Here is a 23,755-nt window from a genome sequence, read left to right as displayed (position 1 = left end):
GAATGAACGAGTGAATAATGCGTGAGCGAGTATGAGTGAGTATAAGTAAGTGCGTGAATGAGTACGAATAAGCGAATGAACGTTGGAGGGGCCTGGCTGATCAAGCGGTTTCGTCGCAGCTCTCGTCACTTTCGATGTATCCGGTTGTACTCTCTGGATCCTTTTGTTGGTCGTGAGAGTCGTGATGATGATCAGGACCGCTTTCAGGTGTATCGTTCGACTCGTCACAGTCGTCACTGGAGTCATTATCCGGGCTTTTCGATTTGTAGTAGACGCCACGGTGCTTGTCTTTGATTTGCGACTGTGAATTGGAATCACTGGAGCGGTGCGTGTCGGAGCCGTAACTACTGGAGTCATGGCTGCTGGAGTGGTGCTTGTTAGAGCCGTGCTGGCTAGGATCATGAGTGTTGGAAGAATGGCTGTTGGAGTCATGGCTGTTGGAAGAATGGCTGCTGGAGTGATGCTTGTTGGAGCCGTGCTGGCTAGGATCATGAGTGTTGGAATCATGACTGTTGGAATCGTGGCTGTTGGAGTCGTGGCTGTTGGAATCGTGGCTGTTGGAGTCATGGCTGTTGGAATCGTGGCTGCTGGAGTCATGGCTGTTGGAGTCATGGCTGTTGGAGTCGTGGCTGTTGGAGTCATGGCTGTTGGAGTCGTGGCTGTTGGAATCGTGGCTGTTGGAGTCATGGCTGTTGGAATCGTGGCTGCTGGAGTGATGCTTGTTGGAGCCGTGCTGGCTAGGATCATGAGTGTTGGAATCATGACTGTTGGAATCGTGGCTGTTGGAGTCGTGGCTGTTGGAATCGTGGCTGTTGGAGTCATGGCTGTTGGAATCGTGGCTGCTGGAGTGATGCTTGTTGGAATCGTGGCTGCTGGAGTCATGGCTGTTGGAGTCGTGGCTGTTGGAATCGTGGCTGTTGGAGTCATGGCTGCTGGAGTGATGCTTGTTGGAATCGTGGCTGCTGGAGTCATGGCTGTTGGAGTCGTGGCTGTTGGAGTCATGGCTGTTGGAGTCGTGGCTGCTGGAGTGATGCTTGTTGGAGCCGTGCTGGCTAGGATCATGAGTGTTGGAATCATGGCTGTTGGAATCATGACTGTTGGAATCGTGGCTGTTGGAAGAATGGCTGCTGGAGTGATGCTTGTTGGAATCGTGGCTGCTGGAGTCATGGCTGTTGGAGTCGTGGCTGTTGGAATCGTGGCTGTTGGAGTCATGGCTGTTGGAATCGTGGCTGTTGGAATCGTGGCTGCTGGAGTGATGCTTGTTGGAGCCGTGCTGGCTAGGATCATGAGTGTTGGAATCATGGCTGTTGGAATCATGACTGTTGGAATCGTGGCTGTTGGAAGAATGGCTGCTGGAGTGATGCTTGTTGGAATCGTGGCTGCTGGAGTCATGGCTGTTGGAGTCGTGGCTGTTGGAATCGTGGCTGTTGGAGTCATGGCTGTTGGAGTCATGGCTGTTGGAATCGTGGCTGTTGGAATCGTGGCTGCTGGAGTGATGCTTGTTGGAATCGTGGCTGCTGGAGTCATGGCTGTTGGAGTCGTGGCTGTTGGAGTCATGGCTGTTGGAGTCGTGGCTGCTGGAGTGATGCTTGTTGGAGCCGTGCTGGCTAGGATCATGAGTGTTGGAATCATGGCTGTTGGAATCATGACTGTTGGAATCGTGGCTGTTGGAAGAATGGCTGCTGGAGTGATGCTTGTTGGAATCGTGGCTGCTGGAGTCATGGCTGTTGGAGTCGTGGCTGTTGGAATCGTGGCTGTTGGAGTCATGGCTGTTGGAATCGTGGCTGTTGGAATCGTGGCTGCTGGAGTGATGCTTGTTGGAGCCGTGCTGGCTAGGATCATGAGTGTTGGAATCATGGCTGTTGGAATCATGACTGTTGGAATCGTGGCTGTTGGAAGAATGGCTGCTGGAGTGATGCTTGTTGGAATCGTGGCTGCTGGAGTCATGGCTGTTGGAGTCGTGGCTGTTGGAATCGTGGCTGTTGGAGTCATGGCTGTTGGAGTCATGGCTGTTGGAATCGTGGCTGTTGGAATCGTGGCTGCTGGAGTGATGCTTGTTGGAATCGTGGCTGCTGGAGTCATGGCTGTTGGAGTCGTGGCTGTTGGAATCGTGGCTGTTGGAGTCATGGCTGTTGGAGTCATGGCTGTTGGAATCATGACTGTTGGAATCGTGGCTGGAGGAATGGCTGGGGTGGTGATCGTCATTATTGCTATTCTTGCCATGATCATAGCTGTTTGTCTCGTATTCTGGGTTTCCACGAGATTGAGCAGAATGCTGGCGTCGTTGAACGATCTGCGGTGCGCTCCTCGTGTGAGTCCCCGAGTGATGAGTGGGACTGGGCTTCGACAATTTAAAGGTTCGGGTCACTGAGAAATGATGGCGACCAGCCTGGACAGAGGCCGACGAGTGATGACGACCAGCCTGGGCGGAGAGAGCGCTGGGGCTTGGTGGACCATGCCGGTGGCTGGATGAGTGATGCTGTGAGCCAGAGTGGTACTTGGCGGTGGAGGAGGTATGCTTGAGCCTCAGGACTGCATGGACAGGGGCTGCCGACGAGTGCTTGGAATGACCTGGGTGCTTCTGGCCGCCCTTCTCGGAGTGGTGTCCGTGGGACTCAGCAACTGGCTCCCTCGAATCTCCATTCGCTGGATGACGGCCTGGTGGAGCAGCATTGCCGTTGGAGGTGACTGGCAGAGCCTGAATAGCCACAGCAAGAGCGATGAAAAGGACAAGAGCGAGAGCATGGAACTTCATGATGGATCTTCCGGTTGGGCAGACACTTGGGGTGCTTCGCTGAGCGAGACCAACCTGGCTGGATCTTGTCTTGCACCCAACGGCCGCATTTTATAGCCCAATCTCGAGTCTCCGTGGCGATAGAAAGGTTCCATCTCATTGACAAAGGTCGGAGGAACGCCGGCTGGCGACTGCCGAAAGGAAAAAGGGAACGGAGCGGCAGGCGGCGGATGATTCAATGGCCAAGCATGCAGCTGGAGAGGCCGATTCGGTGGCCGCCGCCGATGCAAAGACGAAAGAGCGCTGAGGGGGACAGGTCTCCCGCGGCCTGCAACTCGCATGCCGGATCACAGCCGTCAAGGACGACTCGCACTTTTCTCTTGCCGAGGCGGATATCCTCCGCTCGGTCGCAGAATAGCGGCGCAGGGGAGACAGCCGCAAAAGACGCAAACCGCACCACACCACCCAGCCAGGGAGACAGCCAGCGGAGCCTCGTCATGGCCTCGGATCAAAGCCAGCGCCGGGTCAGCACCCGAGGTGCGGATGGGGACGCTACTCCGAAAGCAGATGCCCAGCAACCGGTCAACCTCCAGGGCAATAGCTGGCCGATAATTCGAGGTCATTATGCTGGGGCATTGATGCTGCGATGCGGTGCGACGAATGTATTCGGCTTCCTGGACAGCTTCGTACACTGTGTATGTTCGGGATGCAGGGAAGTAAGCTCAGCGAGCGCTCCGTTCGCTCCGGGTGCAGTGCACATCCCATATAATACATCGATTTGAGCCAATTCGTGAGCGATGGCGACCGATGGCTGGATTTAGTCGGGCTGTGAAGATATATGATCCTGGCTCCTGTGATGGCAGTGTCTTGCCCGCACTTCCAACTCAAGCCGCGCACGCCGATATCGCTACTGGTAGTAGCGACGGTATTTCAGCGCTTTCCTGACGATCGTGGTTGGGGCTCGGGGTCTCATTTGCTCGTCCGTGACCTGGACCTCGGGTGTCTCGATCGGAGGACACAATTTAAAGTCTGACTTGTACGAAGTGACATCGGAGGCTTGCTGGGTGTGCAGTAGATCGCGAACACCCATGCCTACAATTGATCGGGAGACCAGCATTAGTGCAGCCCAGTGCTTGGTGCATATTACTGGCTTGAAGCCACCGGCGGACATGATACAGGCTCGCTTGCAATCTCAACTCCCTCCTCAGTGGCCCTTGGAAAAGGCCAGCGGTACCGACTTACCGGCCGTGGGCTGCAGATAGAGCGACTTGGTCATGCCATATGGGCTGATTTCTTCCGAGCACAGCCTCGAATTGATGTAGCGAGGATGCACATACGAGTTTTGATACAAAGAAAGGGTGAACTTGGGCTCCTTTTCTTCGATCGGAAACTTTGGCAGGAGCGCTGGGAGTGGGGTGACTGGTGAATCAACGTGTTAGAGAAAGACGAAAACCCACCCGGGGCAGCTCCGATAATATCATTCATGACGCCTGAGTCGTGGTCACCTTTGTATATCCCACGGTCGTTGAATGAGGATTGGTATGTGGATTCGTGCATGTACTTGTCGATTTCGTCCTGGCAGGACTTGATGTCGCTCTTGACATCGAGGGCTTTAAAGTTCTTGGAAATGTGGTCGGACACTACGATCTGGTCGATGCGCTTTGATTTGGAAGGTTACGACAGCGGCCACAGAGCCACACGGATTTAATCGTTCATACGCCATTCGAGTATGGCCGACTCACTCCAGGCTCAGTAGAGTCAGAAATGCCGAAAGCCCCTCCAAATACTTCTCGCACGTGTCTGGATCACCATATTGAGGGCATGTTTCCAACCGGCTGACAACCAAAAGCATCCGATACGGCACCACCATTGCTATCGCCATTGCTGTGTCGAGCATGTACCTTGAGATTCAACAGGACCGTATCGGGATCGAGCTTGGGCCGTATCACTCTCACTGTGGGCTTGGTCTTGTACGATGTTTTGGTATCGTCGCCGATGTACTCGGACTGATACGTCGAGACTTCCGAAAAACGACGTAAATCCTCCTTGAGCATCTTGGACTGGCGGTCTCTGCCGCGGGTCGAGCAATGAAGAGGTCGTGTCAGCCTGGTATGTCGGGTGGCATCACTGCTCGTCCGTCGCCACTGTAATTTCCCAAATACACACTCTTGAGCTTCTGGTGGAGCGACCGTGGACATTTTGAATTGCTCCGCCGCCAGAACGCTTGACAGGTACTGCCACGGGGTCGTACCTCAATCGTGCGTTGATGAAGTGCCTCCTTTGCGGGCGGGGGTCTTCGGTCTCGGGCTTTGGAATGGCCACCTCTCCCATTTCAGTCTGTCGTTGCTTTAAAATACCGGTGAGCGGGATGTTGATATGTGCTTGCTATTTACAATCGCAAGTACTTTTGCTGTCGGAACTGTTTGGCCGGTTGCTATCTGGCCTTTGCAGTAGGTTGGGTTGCAGGCTAGGTTGCTTGGACGCCTTGATGCTCAGTCGTGGGCTGCGAGATGATACTTGGAGAGGTGAGGAGGAGGGTGAATGCCCGGGCTCGGTCCGCCGGCGGGAGACTTTTCAGCAACTTCGGCGGAGGAAGAGCAATCTGTTCCTGCGCGAGTCGGGCCCGGTTGGCTCCCACGGGTTGGTGCAGCCGCTGTTCTTCACAGAGCCGATTGGGGCAAACCTTGCGGCAAGTCCGTTCCAGAAGGCGGTTGGCCATCCATATGTCCAAAAATGGCAGCTGCACGACCCGCCAGGACAAGCCGGCCAGACCAGACCAGACTGGACCAGACTGGACTGGACGGGCCCGCCCTGTGCTCTGCAACCAGACCGGATCCCAAGCAGCAAGCCAGCACAGCCCTCCCTCCCCCCGATATCGCCGGATCGCAGCGTGGCCCAGCAGAACCATCGCCTCCCATCATTCACCATGGACGACAGAAAACGCCGAAAATCCTTTGGCGACCGCAACCGCCGAATCTCTCTGTTGATGCGGACACCAGACCGGGTGGGCTCCAGCTCCTCGCTGATCACAACCCCGATCACGCCGGTGCGCCAAAAGGTTTCTGAGGAAGAAGCTAAGCGGTCCTTCGAAGAATGGATGAAAATTGCTGCGGATAATGTAGGCCGGCTTCTCTTGTCTGCTTCTCTTGCCCTTCTCTTGCCTGCTTCTATTGCCTGCTTCTCATGTCTGCACATCCAACAAGCTCGGTGCTCAGGACAGATGAATGACTGGCCAGACTTGCGAGCGACTCCATGGTGGCATCCAGAGAGAACATTGCGGCTGTCCGAAGAAGGCAGATATGGCATGGCGCTGGAGCCATCCTGCATCCCCAACTAACATCGCTGACCTATGGCATATTGCCGCCCTTTCTTCCAGAAAATCAACTCCAACAACTGCTTCAACCTTGCACTCATCGACTACTTCCACGATCTTACGCTTCTGAGGGACGGTGATGCCATAAACTTCCAACGAGCATCATGTACCCTGGATGGCTGCATCAAAATCTATACATCTCGAGTGGACTATGTCGATGTCGAAACAAAGAAGCTCTTGAGTGGTCTCGCCGACCGCATGGAAGGTGGGTTGGACCTTGCATTTGGGCTCGGTCCGGGCTGCACCCCGGCCTCGAGCCCGGACCGAGCCCAAGACCAAAGCCAAGACCAAAGCCAAGACCAAAGCCAAGACCAAAGCCAAGACCGAGGCTAGGACAAAAAAGGACGAGTCTGCTTGCTGTTTGCCAACCATCTGGTCTGTCTGTGATGTAGGATCGCAAAGGGAGCCTGATGAGGATGGTGGCGACGAAGACGACGAAGACGACGACGGCGAATCTCCGAATCCATCCCAAAAGCCCTCCAAGAAGAAGCCAAGCCGCGGCGGCAAGACGCTCGAGAAGGACTTTGGCTCGCTGAACATCAAGAAGCTGGAGCTCGACTTTATGGTTGATCCGCTGTTCAAGAAGACATCGGCCGATTTCGACGAAGGCGGTGCGCACGGCCTGTTGCTGAATCACCTAGCCATCTCCTCAGAGGGAGGCATTATATTCGATTCGAGTGATCTCTCATCCAGTCTTGTGGACGCCGACTCCAATTTTCAGAACGACCGGATCGATATTACAAAGCTCAAATGTATGTGACTGTTGCACTAGCTGTCCCAGCAAAGCCGATGCCGGCGCTTCTACTGCGAGCTACATCTCTCCTGCTACTTGGACAAAGTGACTCATCCATCTCTCGGCGGACAGCCAAATTTGAAGGCTCGCTGAATCAAATATGGGGTCTGAGCGTTTGCCCCTCGCTCAAGTCGTTTTCGTTTTCGTTTTCGGGGAGCTCGATTGAGCAGTTTGACATCCAAAACATGATCAACGAGGCCCACGAGGCCGCACTTGCATCTGCTTCTCGGGCAGTCTCTGGAGGCGATGCCGGAACCAACGGCGAAACGCCCTGGACCGGATACGACTCGGACGACATGGGTGCTAACGAATACTTTGACGATGACGATGGTGCTCCCTACCCAAACAACGATCACGAGCCACTGAATGAGTCTGGCATTGCTTTGTTCGAAGAGAGTCTGGTGTCGCTCACGGCTGCGCCTGAGGAGGACTTGTACTCGTACTTTGACACCCGGATCTCAAAATCGTGGGCTGGTCCGGAGTTTTGGAAGCTGCGTTCTCTCAAGAGTAAGCCGTGTGACACGGAGGTAGACCGTGCGAGAGTTGGATCAAGCTTGCGAAATTGCTTGATAACACAACTGAATCGGCCGCTGATTTCTTATTGCTTATCGCCAGGAGACGCGGCAAAACCGGCCTCGAGAACAGTCAAGCAGCGAGAAGTTGTCACCATCGACTTTCAGGAAGACGAGCCTCTTGCCGAGAGTGAGCTCTTTGCCTTCTCTAAAGCAAGCCTCAGTCTTCCCAAGCAGTCGGAGAAAGCCGGCAGTCGCTTTTTACTGCCTGAAGATGTGCGCTTTTCGTCAAAGGACCTCCTGGGGCTGTTCCTCAAGCCCAACTGCAAAGTAAGTCCGCGCTGGGAATATGTATATGCTTCACTTTCGCGCCCAGCGTCGCATTTGTGCTGCCTGTACTTTTGGGGAGCGTGACAGGTCCAGCCAAGGTCGATTGGCACAAATTCACCCCTGCTAGGACAGCGATTAGCGATTTGGGGAGGGGTTCACTGGCCGGTTGGATGCAACTGGAGGCATGGCTGACGTGCCTTTATTCTGCTACAAACATAAGGCTATCTTTTTGAAGAAGAAGAGTCGACCAAGTGGACTACCGCATACTGCTTCCTCTGTCAACCCAGGTTTGTTACAAGCAGCAGACGCGAACTGCCCCCGCTGATTCCTGGGCGTTATCTTGGCCATGATTGTATCCTGTCTGCCTCGGCCTAGCTGCCTCGCTATTCAACTTCAAGTGAACACTCGGTAGCTGGGCTCTGCTTGTACATGCTAACGCTATAATTGTCTGGACGGGCCGCAATTCCGTTGAATCTCTGGAACCCTCGGACCTTTAGACCCCAACGAAGGAGCCTTCTGGGCCGAGCACGACGGGGATGATGTCGCTTTCTCCATCCATCCGGCTGATTCACGTAAGGAAACTGCGCTTTGGATATGAGTGTGACTTGCACCATCCACTGGTCTTGTAGAAATCGTGCATAGCACCACATCGGACTCGGCACAGACTGGCGAATATGGCCAAGCGCGCCGGAAAGCATATATCGTGTGCGTTACAGACTCAGTCCTTGATATGAATTCTCATCCTTTTAGATGGACAAGATGCCGATCCGTATGATGGGTTCAGTCCGATGAACGATCATTATGATGATGACGATGATGACGACGTCGAAGAAATCGACTTGTCTGTGGAGGACTATGCCGCTATGTCGCAGAATGGCACATATGACTTTGGCAGCCAGCTCGTCAACCTGCCCAAGAAAACAAAAGCCGTGCCTCTCAACTTTGCCAAGACCGCCAAGAAAGTCGATGTCAAGCTTCTTAAGGAAAATCTGTGGAAGACCATGTCCCATGTGAGTACAGAAGGGCGTTATGCCATGCTTTGATGGCTTCGGGTCCGATCTGACTTTGTGCATATCCCTGTGTACGTACGTCGATCCAGAGCGACGACCTCGGTGCGAGCCCAGACCAGACCTCGGGCGAAGTCAAGTTCACCGAAGTGGTCTCGGACCTCAAACAACACTACTCCGACAAGAAGCTCAAGGATATATCACCAGCATTCTGTTTTATCTGTGTCCTGCATCTTGCCAACGAACAAGGCCTCGAGATTCAAGGAAACGGGGGCTTGAGCGACTTGATGATTCAGGGCGCTACACTCAAGCCAGCGATTCACTGAAGGTCAATTTGCGTACAGAGTCATTTTGAACAAGGGATCGGGCCGCCCGGAGTTTCCAGCAACTTGTGATTGCTGACTGTGTCCATCAATTGAACTCGGTTCACTCGCGCTACTGCTGCTTCAGCCCCGGGGTTGTCTTGGACGCTCCCCCCCCCTTTTGTGAGCCCAGGGCCTCTCTTGGGGACTACAGGCTTGTCTAACGTGACGGCGCTCTGGGCGACGCTCTGGGCGACGCTCTGGGCGACGCTGCAGTGTGATGGCCAAGAGGCAGCGTGCCGGCGAATGGGCGGTAATGGCACTGGTCACAGCGAACACAAGGACACCCCTTACAGGCCGCGGATGAAACCGTGTATTGTGGGAATGGACACGGCAATGATATGGGCTAGTCTCTTACAGTTGCTCCAGAAAACAACAACTCTGACTCACAACAGTGTCCCGTTTCGTTTTGGATACGCTACAGAACCGAGTGGTTGCCTCCATTGCATAAGTCCTTCGTCGTCCATGACTATTAGTGTCGTCTAACGAACCTTGGGCTTGACGCCAACATTAGCCTTGTTCAGACTCGACCGGGGCCGCTCTCGTTCGAGGGCCGCAGCGTCATCATAGCTGCAAGAGCGATAGTCGTCGGACGGGTTAAAGCGTGAGAACAATGCCGACGACTGGACAGCCGCCGGGGCGCGGACGAGAGCACTTACAGCGGGATAAATCCTCCAGCGTCCTTTTTGTCCTTTTGAGCGACGCCGCCTCGACCGTTTTTGACGCTAATGGTAAACCAAAGCTTGTGAGGTTAGGTCCTGTGGAGGCCGCTCATTAGACAATCGAGGACTGAGTGAATTACGGCAACCACTTACTCGGGAAAATCATCCGGAATGATCAGGTCTATGATATCATTGATGAGACAATGCTGTCAAAATACACAAGTCTAGTCAGTACGCAGACTTGGTCAACTCTGGTGAATATACGGAAGGCGTGCAGTAGGCATTCTGCCGCTGACGGGCTGAGGATTCCAGGCAAATTGCCTTACTTTCATAAGACGGTCACTGGTTGTCGTTGCGCTTAGCGAAGGCGAGGCGTTGACTTCGATGAGCCAGGGTCGCAAATCTGCATCGATGATGATATCGTATCCGTAGCACTCGAAGCAGTGCTTGTCGTTTGTCATCAACTGCTGCACGGCTCGCAGCGAGTGCACAAAGATAGAGTCGATTTCGTCAATCAGCTTTGAAGTCAGGGCCTTGCCGCGGGTGGCTTCGAGATATAGGATCAGGTTTTTGAGGCTCCACTTTCCGCCATTGTTTTCGTTATAGTCTTCCTGGTGGACGGAGACGCCTTGACTGTGAGGACAGCGGCCAAGATTCCGATGGGCGCTCGTGCGCCGCATACACCGGGACAGATATCGCCAACAAAGCAATGTCGAGAAGAAATACACAACTTACACCATACTTCTGGATCGACACATTCGTTAGATGTATAAAGTTGTTGTCGAGGTCACTGACGTCCGTGTTGTATTTGACAGCGCAGAATCGACAAAACCCTTGGCTGTACTTGTACGCAATCAAGGGCCTCCACGATGTCACCAAAACGCTGCAGTGGCAGCTGAGCATCAGCAACTTATTGGCCCGGGTGACTCGTTTACTCCCTCTGTCGGCTGTCCAGTGCTGTGGGAAAAGCTTACTAAAGTCGTAGGTCGAACTTTTTTCCACCGATCAGAAGTGGGTTGTCGATATACTTGGAGACAACGTACGTATCCTTGCAGTTGGCATACGACCATCTGAGCAGCATCGTCGGGGTGGAAGCGAGTACCCACATTGTTGGTATAGCTAAATTGCGGTGAATTGCGAGCTCCAATTGATGGATGCGCTTATCGATGGACCAGACGTGCTTGGTGCTCACGACCCCTTGCGTTCCGACGACCTACTGCATTTTGTTGTCGCGGGACCACTTCTTGATTTGCTGGAGCTTGTTGATGATGAAAATCCCGATTCCGCGGGCTCTGTCGGTGGGCTTCATGATCCACACACTCGAGGGTGCCTTGCGAAACTCTGTTTGTCGATGGAGCCGCAGCTACTCAGTGTCTGGCACAGGCATCGCCTTTCTCGATCGGCGTGAATGAGTTTGCTGCCTTCGCCCGCGGTCCAGGGACATATGCAATATGCGGTCACGGTACCTTCCGCAAACAAGTTGTAGTCTCCAGGGAGCGTGTATGTGATTGGTAGAAAGTCTGAGAGGATGTTCATGGGTGAGAACAACGCAGCCATCCTTCTCTTTGCCAAGTAGCCCAACCCAAGAATCCAGACAGGAGGGCAGCAAGCACACATACCGATATAATTGTACTTTTCCTGCTTCTCGGGCGCCCCCGGGGCCTTTTCTTTCTCGCGCTCTCGCTCTTTTTCGAGCTCCTTGCGATAGCGTTTAATATTCTTGACCATAAGGTCCTTTTTCGTCAACTCGAGATGGTTTGGAAAGTGGTTGATGATTCTTGAGCCAAAAGCGTGTCATAGGATATGATCAGAAACATCACATCTCCAGCGAGCCTCCCAGTAAAAAAAAGCAAACAGCATTCTTAGTGCTTCATATCAGGTGCAGCGCTTACTGATTTTCTCCAAGACGATAGCCGGACTCTGGGTTCATGATGTTGCGAAAGTTGTGGACGCCTATCGAATCCAAGTGGACCGGAGAAAACACTCAACACCGCGGTCGAAACCAGTGGCCGAGAGTGTGCGTCTTATCGATCGAACCTGCCCAATAGAAGTTCCAGTCCTCTGTGATCCGCAAAGTTGTTCGAAAGCCAATGGAATCAAGACCCAATTAGATATGCGGCTGGAAAGATGTCTGGAGCAGCGCACTCTCGAAAGGATTAGAAGCTAAAGTAGAAATGCGACTGCAGGGCAGAGTTACGCAGGAGCGCACGAAACACTATGCACAATATCTCAAGATGTAGCATACCTTCGGTGCCTTTCACCCATCCTCTCTTCTCAAAGTTGGTAAGAAGACACGACTTTTCGATATCTGGTGGGTGGGCCGCGCCAGTCGGCGGCAGCGTCAGTATATCGCACCGTGATCGCCAGACCGCGTTCGAACAGACTCAAACCTGCGATCCACTTGACGGATTTGCTGGACATGGCTGATATCCCAAGGTGGTTGATGCAGTGAAGATGCGCTTTCTCGACCAAGGATCACCCTCGAGTCATCCAGGAGCCCAAGCGCAGCGTGGGAACGGCGCTGAGATTGATCCCGGGGTGATTGGATCAGAAGAGCGCGGGTTCGCTCATGGCCATCTAGTGCAGCCAGTAGGGGGGGGGCTGCGAGCAAATCGATCGTTTCTTTCTCAATCCGAGCTTCTGACAGACCATCTGCAGCAATGGCATCGGGATGGGAAAAGTTCAAGAGTCATACGCGACGCATGTCCGACACGTAGGTGTTAGGAGCGCACAGATTTGATGCTTCCGGTTGTGCATCGTCATCCAAAACATCGAGTCCGTCGAAGGGCTGAAACCAGTAGCTGCTGTCGTTGGAGAATATTCGATCCCGGCAGGGCTGCATCCAACAGCCAAAGGACCGGGCACCGTAGCACTGGTTGACGCCGCGGATTGCCGGCAGGTTCAGCAGACGGTCGGTTCCCGATGCTTCCTCACCCGGGTCGCCATCCAAGGCAACGCCCGCGATAGCAGAGCTTCTCAAGCCCATATATCTCACCCTGAACGAAGCCGAGCTCGTCCACGACACAGAGGAGTGGCGATATGTCGATGGTAGGTCACCGCCGCAAGGCGAGCCGGCGCGTTTGACATGACCTCGCCATGCAAACGGAACAAGAGCCGGGCTGCTGTTGCGGCTCCGGCGGACCATTTCCGCCCACACACCATCATATAACATACCACCGTACCATGCCTCAACCGAAATGACATCGGATGCCCTTGGACTGTTCCTAGAGCGCGACAACGTCGGGGTCTTTGGCCGGGTCAAGGAGCTCGAAAGAGAAAATCGGCAGCTGAGACTGAAGATCGATGTGCTCTTGGACCTTTTGACCATATCCAAGCTCGATAATGTCGCGCTGCACATGGAGCGGGGGGATTAGCTGAGTGGCCGTGCGGTCCTGTTTCCCTCCCCATTCTTTGTTTGCGACTCGGTATAGTGCGTTCCAGTCGCTCCATCATCACCAGCAACACCGGTAGACAAAGTGCCAAGGGAGTAATATGTATTCATTGGCAGCATGCCCATCTCGGCAACTGTCGAGTGACGAGGCATCACACTGTACAGCCCCTACGTTCTCTGGCATCGGACGCCTGAAGCCTGCCGAACTGCCGTAGGCCTCGGTGAGCAGGCCGTGCAATTGTTGCTCCGTCCTGGTTGGCAATCTCTTGGGTTTGGCTGGTTTCAGGAGCGCGGTCTTGAATACACCCGGTCGATCTCCTGTTGCGACGATCGACTGGCATACTGAGATCAAGGTACTCGACCTTCTCGAGTCGTTTGGCTTTCGGGCACTGTCAGCACACCGTTCGGTCATGGGTAGCGTGTGGATTCAGACCTGGAAATCAACGACGGCCCTGGCTCAAAACAGGGTGTCCCGTTTCAACATGGGTGCGCTGTAAAGTATATTCTCGTAAAAGGTAGTTGGATTGAGGGGGTGTGGGTGCAAAAATTACAAAACTTGAATGGCGGGTCGCTTTGGTCTATACAACGCTCTCGGAACTGGACAGGATCAGGTTTTGGAGTCGCTTGGCCTGCAGGTAGTCGGCATTGGCGCGCTTGATTCGGAGTGGAAGCAGCAGATTGATGAGGGCCACAGCTACAATCTAGACGACGCAGTCGATCGTTCGATGGATGCAGCAGACAAGACTTACCATGATGATAAAGAATCCAATGATCATCATCAGATAGGCCAGCCAGTCATTGTCCGACGAATCGTCGTCGTTGTTATCCGGGTCGTAGTACGTATAGTTCATCATTTCATCCTCCGCACTTTTGCTCTTGAGATAGAAGCCCTGAGCGAATCCAGGCCGGTCAGCTTACTGTGCGCACGACCAAGGGGGCATCGAGACCCGATGTCCTCCGCAGCAGCACCAGCCCCGGCCGAGGAATGCCCTCAAAGTACAAGCAAGCCTACTTACATAGCGGATGAGGGTGATTCCAAGACCACACCGGGCGCCGCACTGGGTGTGATGCGGTTTGACAGAGAGTCAGCAACATGGCAACATGGCACTGATCGAACCAAGCGTCGGCTCACAATACCGTACGTGCACAGTACCTTGGCCGCATGGCTGACAGCAAGCATCGACGTGAGAAGAAAGCCGACAATGTCGAAGCTCATTGAGATCATCATGTTGATCAAAAACGTGAAGAAGCTTCCAACAGGCATGCCTGGATGCAGCGGGGATGTGTCAGCCAAAAGTTGCTCAGTGTGTTGTCCATTGAGCCTCGGGATCAACAGGACAATGCGAAATAGACATCATGCTCGATTTGTCGCCGCAGCTTCGCCGACATACCCTCGACAAGAACCTCGCCGTCTTCTCCGACGGTGGCAAAGACAGTGGTGTCCATGTACGAAGGTGCAGAGTCCAACGTGGCCTCGGCATAGGAGGGCGGCTCGACCTCCCAAGGCTTTGTGATCACAGGCGGAGCATCGTTGAGAGAGGGTTTGGCGCTCATGTTGGAGAAGACGCCGTCGTGGCCGGTACCAACAATATGAGGTCTCGAGGTCGAGGGACCGGGCCGAGCCGAGGATGATGACGAGGCCACAGGGAGTTCGTGGACGGGCTCATCCTGCGAGATTTTGGGTTGGGTGGAAGAGTCCGAGAGCAGCGAGTCCATAGATATGCGCTCTCTGCTGGGCTCGTGCTCGGGGACCTGCGACAGGGGCCGCAGCGAAAGAGCCCGATGGAAAGGGCGAAAGCGGTAGTGGGGATCAGAAAGCCAGCGCCGAGGAGCGGATAGACAGCAACAGCGACGCCAGGCGCCAGAAGAGACGAGCGATGATGGCACGGCAGGACGCTGGGATGACTCACCCGCTCGTATGTAGGCGACATGGTGGATCGAGTGACGGGTGGAGACGGAATATGCAGACGGGGAAGGCAGAGATGGACCAGGCAGAGATGACCAAATGCTGCGGAAGTGCCCTTGCTCTCGGGGGAGCCCTCGGTGGTGCTCTCGGTCTTGCTCTCGGGTGGAGACGCTCTCGGCTTGGCGCCAGCGAGTGCGCCGTGGCAGCAGCAGAGCAACACAGAACGCCATTGTGCTCCGCCACTGCCCAGCCACTGCCCAGCCACAAGGCGGCGTTGGCTGGTCGAGACAAGCATGTGTATTCAGGATCCAGGGCCGCCTCTCCCTGCGTTCAGAAACAAGCGCCCCGCTTCGGTTGGGCACACTGTCGTCGGCCCAGAAATTGACCGTCCTCGAGCCCAGGGAGCGCCGATACATCTAATCCCGCTTGCGTCGCTTGTATGCCTCAGGAACGTCCTTGATGCCGCCCATCTTGGATAGCACCCGCTTGTTGTAATCACTCTTTTGAGCCCAAGGAGAGTCTTTCTGTGTTTCCGTTCGGCACAGGCGAGGCGGTAAGCGTGAGATCGGGCAGCCACCATGTGCTGCGCGGAGTATGTGACAGCGGCGTGCGCTCGGCTCCACTCGCGGCCGTAACTTGCCTGGCTGGTATCCTGATCAAGCAGATGTGTGTATTTCGTCTGACCGGCCCGTCCAAAGTTCTTGACCTGCATCACGGTCGGAAGCGCTGATTTGTCTTGCAGGTCGCCCATCGTCGGGGCTGTAAAGTCCTTATTCTGGACAATCTCATCGTCCTGGAAAAACGCGCCTTTGTGGTAGTATCGCTGCATAAACTTCATCTTGGCCTTCTCCTTCTTCACCGTCTTGCCGATGCGTTCGTCTTCGGCTGCAATCTCAGCGTCGGTCATATCGCGGCGCCGCGCGGTTTCTTGCCGCTCACTCTCCCGGGCTTCTGTTTCCTCTCGATCCCGTTTGACTCGCCGCAATTCACGGAGCTTCCAGGCCATATACTCCTCTTCCTCGTTCAGGCCATCTGCATCGTCAATGTCCTCGAGCTCATTGGTTGCGGTCGCTGCAGGAAGCATCCGCACATGTAGAATATTGAGCATATCGAGCATATCGAGCATATCGAGCACACAGAGCACACAGAGCACACAGAGCATATTGAGTACAGAGAGCATTTCACTAGCGGCATGCTCACCAGTCTCCTCCTCCAAACGAATCTGCTCCGCCAAGATATTGTGAGACTCTTTCTGTCGATCGGCGATTCGTTGCTGCTTCAGCTGCTCGGCAAGCTGGGCCTCCTGCTCCTGCTTTTCCTTCTCGATGACTGTCTCACGGCGGCTCCTGCTCCACAGATGGACAGATGGACAAACAGGACTTGCATCAGTATGCACCCGAGCCCGTTGTATCTCAAGCAACGAGCCAACCGACCGGATCCTACTTTTTGACAAACACCGGTTTCATCAACACCCGCTGATCCTCTTCCGACTCCGAGTCGGTTGTGTATTCGGATTCCTCGTCGTCATCCTCCTGCAGGCCAAATGGAAAGCTGTCAATGCACTGTCCTGAGTCTAGGCGATCGGAAAACCTCACGGCCTTGCCTCCATACCTCTGGCTGCTCCAGTCTCTCGTCAAGAGCATCCTCCTCCTGTCGCCGACGCAGAGCCAGTGCCCTCATACGCTCCCGCCGTCGGGCCGCGAGCTCTTCATCGTCTTCGTCTTCGTCTTCAGCTTCCTCTTCAGCGTCGCTCTCGTCCTCGTCATTGCCGTTACCATGTCCGTGTCTCGAAGTCTCTTGATTCCTTCGCTGAGATACCCGATCATCTTGTGAGGCAGCGATATCATGAGGCGACAAGCGCAACCAAAGATTGTCAGAATTTCATCTTATACCAGGCGGTATCTCTGCTCGGACACTTCGATCCGCAGCATCATTTAGTTGTAGTTCCACTCTTGATCGAACCGTGCCGATCTGGGACCAGAGAGCAGCCACTGTCGACGGCTGGGGCTGCGTGCGATGTGCTGATTGTTACCGTCTTTATCGTCTTCGTCATCATCGTCGTCTTCGTCATCATCGTCTTTGCCGTTGCTGCTGATTTTACTCTGCATAATACGCCGTAATCGGCGGTCGTCGCCAGGGTGCGGGGTGCTGATCTGAGTGATCTCCTGTTGGATGGCTGCACCGGGCTCATAGCTGCGAACCGGCTCGTCGGCATTGCCGTCGTCGTCGTCGTCGCTGTCGCTCACTCGCACATCGACAGGTGCTTTGCCGGGCCAGTATCGCACAGGCTTATTTTGACGGCTCATTTTCGGCAAGAATGCGATGGAGAACAAGACAGTCGCTCTGTGGGCAGGGAACCGTGCTCGGAATGTCCAGCCGAGGCACGTGTCGTGGCCAGTCGACCGCCGGACTGCATCGCATGGAGTCGTCGTTCCAAGGCCCAGCCCAAGTGTTCTTGATCCGCATCGTCTGTGAGCTGCATCTTCTCCCCCTCTCGCCCTGCGGCTACATCGGTGCTATTTCGGTCGCACACCATGTCTTTGAACACAGCACGCCCGCCTGTGGATGCTGCAACGTCCACGTTCCACTGCTATCTATTGAGCTGAATGAATCGCCTGCGAGCCTGGTTCATATAGGCCTCCAGCTCAAGTGCATCCCACGGCCGCTTGGCAAACGCATAGTTCGTATCAGAGCCGTGATGCTGGGTGTGTGGCATCGTCTGATCTGGTAAAGACTCGGGCTGCAAGTCCTCGCTCGCGCATGGGTCTAGCTGCCCCTTATCCTGCGTTACGAATCCAATATCCTGGAATGAATCCGTCAGTAATGCACCATCAGCCGCAAGTTCAGCGGGCGAGCCTGCTCGAGCCCGTGGCTCAGCCAAAGGCCTGGATTCAAAGCTGTCGGAGACCTGTAGCCGGAGGTATGCCGATCGGGACGATGCCTCCACATCATCCACCACGGCGCCCTGCATGAGCCCATATGCCGTCGGGTATGGAGACCCGAGCCCAGTGGCGTCCGGGCCCTGCAGTAATCGGGCTCTTATCTCGCTTTGAGTTTGGTTAGGATGGCTTGGCCGGTCCATGGTCGATATGAGCTGAAGTTGTGAGTCGGGGTCGGCCGATGGAGATGCTCCCAAAGTTTGCTGCGAGTGTTCGAGAAGTGCCGGCTGCGGGTGTCCACTCGGGCACGATTGAGAATGCGCTCCCAGGCCCAGACCAAGGCCCAGAGGAGCACCCAAACGGCCATAACCCGTGGCGAACTCAGCGCGATCAAGGCTCGCTCTGGCCTGATTGATGCGAGAAGCCAGGCTATCCGCAGCGTCAGCGCATGCTGCTACGTCGTCCCAGTCGATAGAGCCCCAGCTATCGTCAGGATCGAAGGATGGATTGGTGCCACATTTGGCTCCGGATGGTACTTGTGTGATCAATGGCGGAGTCGCATCGCAGCACATGGGTATCGGCATAGGGTCGTGTTGGGTATCATCTTGCGCGGCTCTTGAAGCACCATCAAGGACGATGTGCTGCTGTGCTTTCTCGGGCATGTTGAAATCTTCAGCAGCCTCTCTCACATTGGGTGAAGCTTGAGACGACATGCCAGCGCTGGATATGGTGTCAAATGTCAAAGCAGTGAGCAACCTGGGCTTGTGACTCTTGGCAACAGTCGAGACGATAACTTACGGCGCCGTTGCTGCTGATGGTCGAGATGACTCGTCTTCACTCTCGAGGTGCTCCAGCAGATTGATATTATCGATGTCAAGTCTATCCGGGTCATCCTCTTCTGATGGCCGTTGGACAAGGTATTGTTAGAGATCCGATTCATGCTGGCATTTCGCGAGATCCGTGATGGGTCGTGTAAATATCCAGATATCCAAGTCAAGAACGAGCCAGACGACAACAACTATACCCTTACCGATGCTCGACAGGCTATTCGCCTCGCTGATAAATATCGATAGAGTCTTCGACTCGACCTTGTCCGCCGGCTTGGATTCTGGTGCGACCAAGGGAATCTGCGTAGACTTGACGTCCGACTCAGCCCGCACCTGGGACGATGAATCGCCTTCCATAGCTGCAAGAATCGAGCCGTCGATCGAATCAAAGTAATCCAAGCTATCTGTAAACCCGAGGGCTCGCATCAGCGTAACAGGCAAGGTATCTGCCTTGCATTGCGTTGCGTTGCGTATCTGGGCGACTCTGGGCGGACTACTGGCAGACTACTGGCTGCCTACTGGCTGATGAGCACAAAAGCACACGAACCCGGCAGCGATTTATCATCGGCTTTGAGGATATGGCGGCCAAGCTCGAAATAAGGTCCGTGGACACTTGGATCCGGATCCTGAGCGACAGAAAGCGGTCAAAGGGATCGGTCATGGGCGAATTGTCATGGCCGAGAGACATTGATGCATCGGACTTGGCAAGCTTACCGGCCAGCCAGGATGGGAGCCGATCCGAAAGACATGCTAGCGAGACATGGGATCGTGAGTACTGCGGGGCGAATTTCGCACGGGCTACGATGCTTTGACGACATACTTACTTGGGGGAGATGCGATGCGATGCCGATTGATGCTGCATGTTATCGAGGTTAGTGCATGACCAAAGCGAAAGCATCCACCGGAGCTGAGCTGATCTACTTACCAAGAGTACGACACTCGTTCAATCTTGAAGAGAAAGCACACAGGGACAAGTGAACAAGCAGAGTCAGGCCCAGTCGCAAGCTGTAACCACCAAGGCTACAGGCTCGTAGGCAATGTTGTCCAACGTGCAGTTCGATCAACATCCAGCCCATCGCGAATCCAAACCTCGGGTCATGACGTGGCCATATCAGACTTCTCGATCGAGGGTTCGGGACACTTGCACAATTGTACCAAGTCCAGGGACAACAACAACAAAGTCCTTACCGTTGCTGCAGCCTCACGCACAACTGCTCAATATCCACCACGTCGTCGATGTACCGAAGCGAGCCAAAGTAGTTGGAGCCATTGCCTCCAATGAACTGAAAACGATGGATCTTCAAAAACACCCGCAGCCGCTGCGACTCGCTCTGTCTGATTTGACAAGAGTACGAGCTAATAATCATGATTCCGCCTTGGGTCGATGCAAGCGGCATGGCATTGTTTCTGAGCCCGACCGCCAAGTCATGTTGGAAGATAACAGACGAATCCGTCAATAGAGAGTCGAGCGCAGGGTACTCCGCATCTTGTCGATCGCTTGATCTCTCGATCCGCGACGCTGGACTTACAGCTTCTCGTACTCGGCAATTGACGCAGACGAAAAGTAGCATGCAATTTGATGAGCCTGGTCCGATAGAATCCCCGTGTATGGTCGCCCAGGAGCATCCTGTGAAGGAGTCGAGTCGAACTAGGCGGGACAAAGGACAGTAGTGTCAGCTCCTGTCGGCGGAAACCAGCACAATTGCCGGTGCCTCTGGTGCGCCGACGATATTCACCCGTATGATCTGACATCGCTTTGAGATGTCGATGGGTTGCAGCAGCTGGTTGAGTGTCTCGAGGCCCTGTGCCGCCTCAGCGGGCTCGGACTTGATTCGGTCGAGGCTATCAAGGCTTGATTGAAGCGCCTGGTGTGCAGCCGCCAGAATCCTGTCGTGGACAGCACCAGTCAGTAGCGAACAAGATGCGATGGAGCCATGGCGGTATTGTTCAGCCATACGAACCAAGGCTTTGACAGGCTCTGGGACATGTTGTACTGGATGCAGGGCCTCCTGGCCGGGCCCGAGCTTACGTCGCTTGGGCGGATGCGGCGGTTGAGGGGCTGCCGGAGAGATCACAGCCAACCCGTTCGTCCAGGAACACGGCGGGCAGCCACGAAATACCATGCATCCGGAGCATCTCCGAGATTCAGCGCGAGAGGCGTTCCACCCAAGGCAAGGCGGCAGCCGCTGCGAGCTCATCGGGGCGGCGCTTGTGCCGGTGGTGTTGCGGGCCTGATCGCCGAGTGCAGGCTCGTCGTCGTTGCTCATGCAGCCCCGGCCGATCTGGCTCGCAGTATCGTCCAGGGCAGCAGCTCGTTGCTATGCGTGTGTGTGTGTGTGTGTGTGGACAGGCCCCGCACGAACCGCAGGCCCGCTTCTTTTTCTTGGATGGCCGTCGGCCTCGAATCGGGTTTTCTTGGATCCAGACGGCCAAGGCACCGCCAAGCTTGCGCATACCATGACCCTGCCGCCCATACTCGATCTGTATCGCTCTATCCGGCGGCTGCATCGGCGGCTACCGCGAGGTAGGTCGAAATCGAAAGCGATCCCGCATGCACCAGCGCCGATCCAGCGGGCCACCAGCGACTGCGACTGCGACTGCGACTGCGACTTGGCCTCACTCTGCTCGTGTGATGTCAACGCAGCCCTGTCGCTCGTTGGAAACAACTACATCCGCGATGAATTCCGACGACACCGCAAGGCGGATCCAGCGTTTGTTCAAGGATTCAGTCAAAGCTGGACCGAGTACCACGAGATGCTCAAGATGCAGCTCGATGCTCAGGCCCATGACTCCCGCCGGGTCGATCCGAGCCCTGGGAGTCTTGGCCGGAAGCTCTCCGAGACCGAGATCGAGGCTATGAATGGGCAGCAGCTAGGTATGGACATATGTGACAGGAGAGAGCATTTCCGATTTTTGATCCTGCGTTTGAGCTGCGGCATATCATCGTCTGACGGTCGGCGCACATCCTTGGTTCACAGGACAGCTGTATGCCTTGAGGGAAGCGGCCAAGGGCGAGAGCGAGCCGAAATCATGAACAGCTTGGTTTTCCAAATAGAATGCCGACTGCAAACCCTTGCATTGGAAGGATGGTGGCCCGAGAAAATAATGCACAGCGCACTATGACCAGCCGGCTCGGCGATACCGGGGAGGGCACTTTCGCATCTGTGTTCGTCAATCGGCCGAGACCGCAGAGCGGGGCCTGCTCGTCGCTGTCCCAGCAAACATCAATCCATGGGATTTGATACAGTCAACCCAGAACGGGACACGCTGGTTTTTTGACCATCGATCGAATATTTTGTCACCCGAGACAAATCCGCGCTGGCCATGGCCGTCCTGTGATGCGATGCTACGCCCTCATTCATAGCATGAGGAATGCTGCCTCCATATTTAGTGTGTCCAAGATCGCCATTCACCGCTGGCACTCCGAAACCAGTGTGCAGGTCGATTGTGGAGACCGGAGAGCGGCCCAATGACTTCACTCGGAGGCAATCTGTTCTATTTCTTGTGGCTCTGCTCGACGCAAGCCATCACAGACTACATGTTCATGGAATGAGAGGTGTCCCGTCGTTTTCTGAATGAAATGGAATGAAAAGCGTCGGTGTTCTGAAGCGACGCACGTGCTGGGCGCGGGTAAGGGCTTTGGGAAGAAAAACTGGGATCGCTCTGTCCCACATCCAGTCATCCAGCCATCCAGCATCCAGCATCCCAGCACCCAGCATCCAGCCATCCAGAGATATCCAAGCACCATCCCGTAGCAATGACACACGGCGGTCAGGGCAAGAAGAAGGCCAAGGTGGTGTATCACAGCACCGGGGCACGATATGGTACGGCGATCCTCTGGCGTCCTCAGCTCGTACCGCAATTAGATGATGCTCAGCGAACCAAGCGAGATGAGCGCATCGCAGCCGAGAGAGCCAAGACCACCTGCATCCATCAGCAACACACTAACCACCTTCCCGCTCGTCCCGGCGGCAGTTGGAAACAAGGTGTCCAAGAAAGAGGCCCTCATACACAAAGCCAAGGTCAGCAGCCAGCATCCGCCGAGAGCTATATCCCGAAAGCTGCGCTGACACACGGCCAAGCGAGGCTGATAAATGCGAATGGTTGCTCGTTTGGTTTGCCATCCATTATTTGATGAAGACTTTGTGATCCTGATACCACGATTCTCACAGGTCAAGCGGCAATATCACAAGCTGCTCAAGGAAGAGGGTCTAGACAACACCCAGCCGGTATGGATCTAGAGACTGAGCCGATGGACAATTCCAGGCCACTCGGACGGCCACGAGCTGACAGATCCGGATATACATCGGAGGTTTCATTACAGGCGATCGATCTGCAACCAGAGACGCAGGGTGCTTCGGGCGCTCCCCAAAAGCCGCACTCGGGGAGCTCAAAGTATGTATCCCGACATTTCGAGAACAGCAGCAGAGTGCTCCAGACTAATCCTTTATCCACAGACCGACTCCCTTCAAGAAGGTACAGATGGAACTCGATAAGAAAAAGGCAGAAGAGCAGCGGCAAAGAGAGGTAAGCCGGCGCGAGACTCGGCATACTCGTCTCTGTCTACTCTGCTGCTGCGGGCCGCACGCTGGGATCCAAGCTGGGATCCAAGCCGGGTGAGCTACGAAGATCTCGTGCGCTAATCCAGCTGTTTCTGGATGAAGGAGGAGCAAAAGCAAAAGGAGGAGCAGAGGGCCAAGCGTGCCGAGTACTATGCCAAGCGTCGCGAGGACCGCAATATGATGCTGAAGAAGACCAAGAAAGGCCAGCCCGTCATCTCCAACCAGATATCTCGTTTGTTGGGAAAGCTCCAGAAGCAGTGAGTCCCATGCGGTCTCATATCTCGAAACCGATCGGGCGCCATTCCAATCGACGATTACGACCCCACATTTTCATAGCCTATTGGCTATTCACGTTTCTTCACCACCTCCATATCATCACCGAGCTTTGAATTGTAAACTGTCTGCGATCTCACTACT

The 23,755-nt window shown here is 54.8% G+C and overlaps 10 protein-coding genes across 10 annotated transcripts; 5 read left to right on the top strand and 5 right to left on the bottom strand.

Annotated features, from left to right (window-relative positions):
- Window positions 1-445: 445 nt before the first annotated feature.
- On the top strand, window positions 446-2,378 carry BJ171DRAFT_597909 (uncharacterized protein; the record flags this gene model as incomplete). Its single annotated transcript, XM_053114791.1, has 2 exons — window positions 446-2,233; window positions 2,358-2,378. 2 exons carry the CDS (start codon window positions 446-448, stop codon window positions 2,376-2,378), a joined length of 1,809 nt encoding a protein of 602 aa, XP_052968326.1.
- Window positions 2,379-3,641: 1,263 nt separating this feature from the next.
- BJ171DRAFT_612885 (uncharacterized protein) lies at window positions 3,642-5,176 on the bottom strand (the record flags this gene model as incomplete). The annotated part of the gene is made up of 5 exons (XM_053115298.1): window positions 4,986-5,176; window positions 4,636-4,804; window positions 4,240-4,393; window positions 3,977-4,138; window positions 3,642-3,826 (listed from the first exon to the last, which is right to left on the bottom strand). The coding sequence occupies exons 1-5, from the start codon at window positions 5,063-5,065 to the stop codon at window positions 3,642-3,644; spliced, it is 750 nt and encodes a 249-aa protein (XP_052968325.1). The 5' UTR covers window positions 5,066-5,176.
- Window positions 5,177-5,510: 334 nt separating this feature from the next.
- On the top strand, window positions 5,511-9,216 carry BJ171DRAFT_44124 (condensin complex subunit 2/barren). Its single transcript, XM_053108070.1, has 9 exons — window positions 5,511-5,852; window positions 6,111-6,312; window positions 6,500-6,859; window positions 6,973-7,407; window positions 7,519-7,742; window positions 7,963-8,029; window positions 8,240-8,314; window positions 8,493-8,752; window positions 8,842-9,216. Exons 1-9 carry the CDS (start codon window positions 5,661-5,663, stop codon window positions 9,073-9,075), a joined length of 2,049 nt encoding a protein of 682 aa, XP_052968324.1. The 5' UTR covers window positions 5,511-5,660; the 3' UTR covers window positions 9,076-9,216.
- Window positions 9,217-9,492: 276 nt separating this feature from the next.
- Window positions 9,493-12,267, bottom strand: BJ171DRAFT_457850 (tubulin-tyrosine ligase family-domain-containing protein). The gene is made up of 13 exons (XM_053108363.1): window positions 12,164-12,267; window positions 12,019-12,081; window positions 11,811-11,834; window positions 11,666-11,726; window positions 11,393-11,550; window positions 11,240-11,293; window positions 10,991-11,114; window positions 10,748-10,843; window positions 10,509-10,656; window positions 10,100-10,384; window positions 9,927-9,979; window positions 9,771-9,836; window positions 9,493-9,681 (listed from the first exon to the last, which is right to left on the bottom strand). Exons 1-13 carry the CDS (start codon window positions 12,192-12,194, stop codon window positions 9,594-9,596), a joined length of 1,251 nt encoding a protein of 416 aa, XP_052968323.1. The 5' UTR covers window positions 12,195-12,267; the 3' UTR covers window positions 9,493-9,593.
- A 166-nt stretch (window positions 12,268-12,433) lies between these two features.
- BJ171DRAFT_567042 (uncharacterized protein) lies at window positions 12,434-13,247 on the top strand (the record flags this gene model as incomplete). The annotated part of the gene is made up of 3 exons (XM_053113446.1): window positions 12,434-12,486; window positions 12,673-12,821; window positions 13,002-13,247. 3 exons carry the CDS (start codon window positions 12,434-12,436, stop codon window positions 13,145-13,147), a joined length of 348 nt encoding a protein of 115 aa, XP_052968322.1. The 3' UTR covers window positions 13,148-13,247.
- A 412-nt stretch (window positions 13,248-13,659) lies between these two features.
- On the bottom strand, window positions 13,660-15,146 carry BJ171DRAFT_44081 (uncharacterized protein). The gene is made up of 6 exons (XM_053108060.1): window positions 15,075-15,146; window positions 14,556-14,916; window positions 14,318-14,430; window positions 14,181-14,222; window positions 13,914-14,054; window positions 13,660-13,817 (listed from the first exon to the last, which is right to left on the bottom strand). The coding sequence occupies exons 1-6, from the start codon at window positions 15,093-15,095 to the stop codon at window positions 13,743-13,745; spliced, it is 753 nt and encodes a 250-aa protein (XP_052968321.1). The 5' UTR covers window positions 15,096-15,146; the 3' UTR covers window positions 13,660-13,742.
- A 203-nt stretch (window positions 15,147-15,349) lies between these two features.
- Window positions 15,350-17,646, bottom strand: BJ171DRAFT_499185 (splicing factor, Prp19-binding domain-containing protein). The gene is made up of 6 exons (XM_053110453.1): window positions 17,103-17,646; window positions 16,682-16,896; window positions 16,514-16,602; window positions 16,271-16,416; window positions 15,711-16,141; window positions 15,350-15,594 (listed from the first exon to the last, which is right to left on the bottom strand). Exons 1-6 carry the CDS (start codon window positions 17,374-17,376, stop codon window positions 15,487-15,489), a joined length of 1,263 nt encoding a protein of 420 aa, XP_052968320.1. The 5' UTR covers window positions 17,377-17,646; the 3' UTR covers window positions 15,350-15,486.
- On the bottom strand, window positions 17,647-21,166 carry BJ171DRAFT_499183 (uncharacterized protein). The gene is made up of 11 exons (XM_053110452.1): window positions 20,738-21,166; window positions 20,513-20,663; window positions 20,306-20,424; window positions 19,965-20,183; window positions 19,702-19,724; window positions 19,601-19,632; window positions 19,491-19,526; window positions 19,324-19,402; window positions 18,980-19,180; window positions 18,748-18,847; window positions 17,647-18,669 (listed from the first exon to the last, which is right to left on the bottom strand). Exons 1-11 carry the CDS (start codon window positions 20,761-20,763, stop codon window positions 17,661-17,663), a joined length of 1,995 nt encoding a protein of 664 aa, XP_052968319.1. The 5' UTR covers window positions 20,764-21,166; the 3' UTR covers window positions 17,647-17,660.
- On the top strand, window positions 21,167-22,263 carry BJ171DRAFT_597902 (protein ACN9-like protein, mitochondrial). The gene is made up of 3 exons (XM_053114790.1): window positions 21,167-21,300; window positions 21,421-21,651; window positions 21,755-22,263. Exons 1-3 carry the CDS (start codon window positions 21,234-21,236, stop codon window positions 21,808-21,810), a joined length of 354 nt encoding a protein of 117 aa, XP_052968318.1. The 5' UTR covers window positions 21,167-21,233; the 3' UTR covers window positions 21,811-22,263.
- A 155-nt stretch (window positions 22,264-22,418) lies between these two features.
- On the top strand, window positions 22,419-23,656 carry BJ171DRAFT_43817 (uncharacterized protein). The gene is made up of 6 exons (XM_053107994.1): window positions 22,419-22,600; window positions 22,752-22,798; window positions 22,949-23,005; window positions 23,089-23,171; window positions 23,234-23,303; window positions 23,441-23,656. Exons 1-6 carry the CDS (start codon window positions 22,534-22,536, stop codon window positions 23,597-23,599), a joined length of 483 nt encoding a protein of 160 aa, XP_052968317.1. The 5' UTR covers window positions 22,419-22,533; the 3' UTR covers window positions 23,600-23,656.
- Window positions 23,657-23,755: the final 99 nt, after the last annotated feature.

The sequence above is a fragment of the Polychytrium aggregatum genome, assembly GCF_025602895.1.
Source record: "Polychytrium aggregatum strain JEL109 chromosome Unknown BJ171scaffold_12, whole genome shotgun sequence".
Lineage (NCBI taxonomy): Eukaryota > Fungi > Chytridiomycota > Chytridiomycetes > Polychytriales > Polychytrium > Polychytrium aggregatum.
The sequence above is the reverse complement of the archived record's forward strand: the minus strand, read 5'-3'. Positions and strand labels throughout refer to the sequence as shown.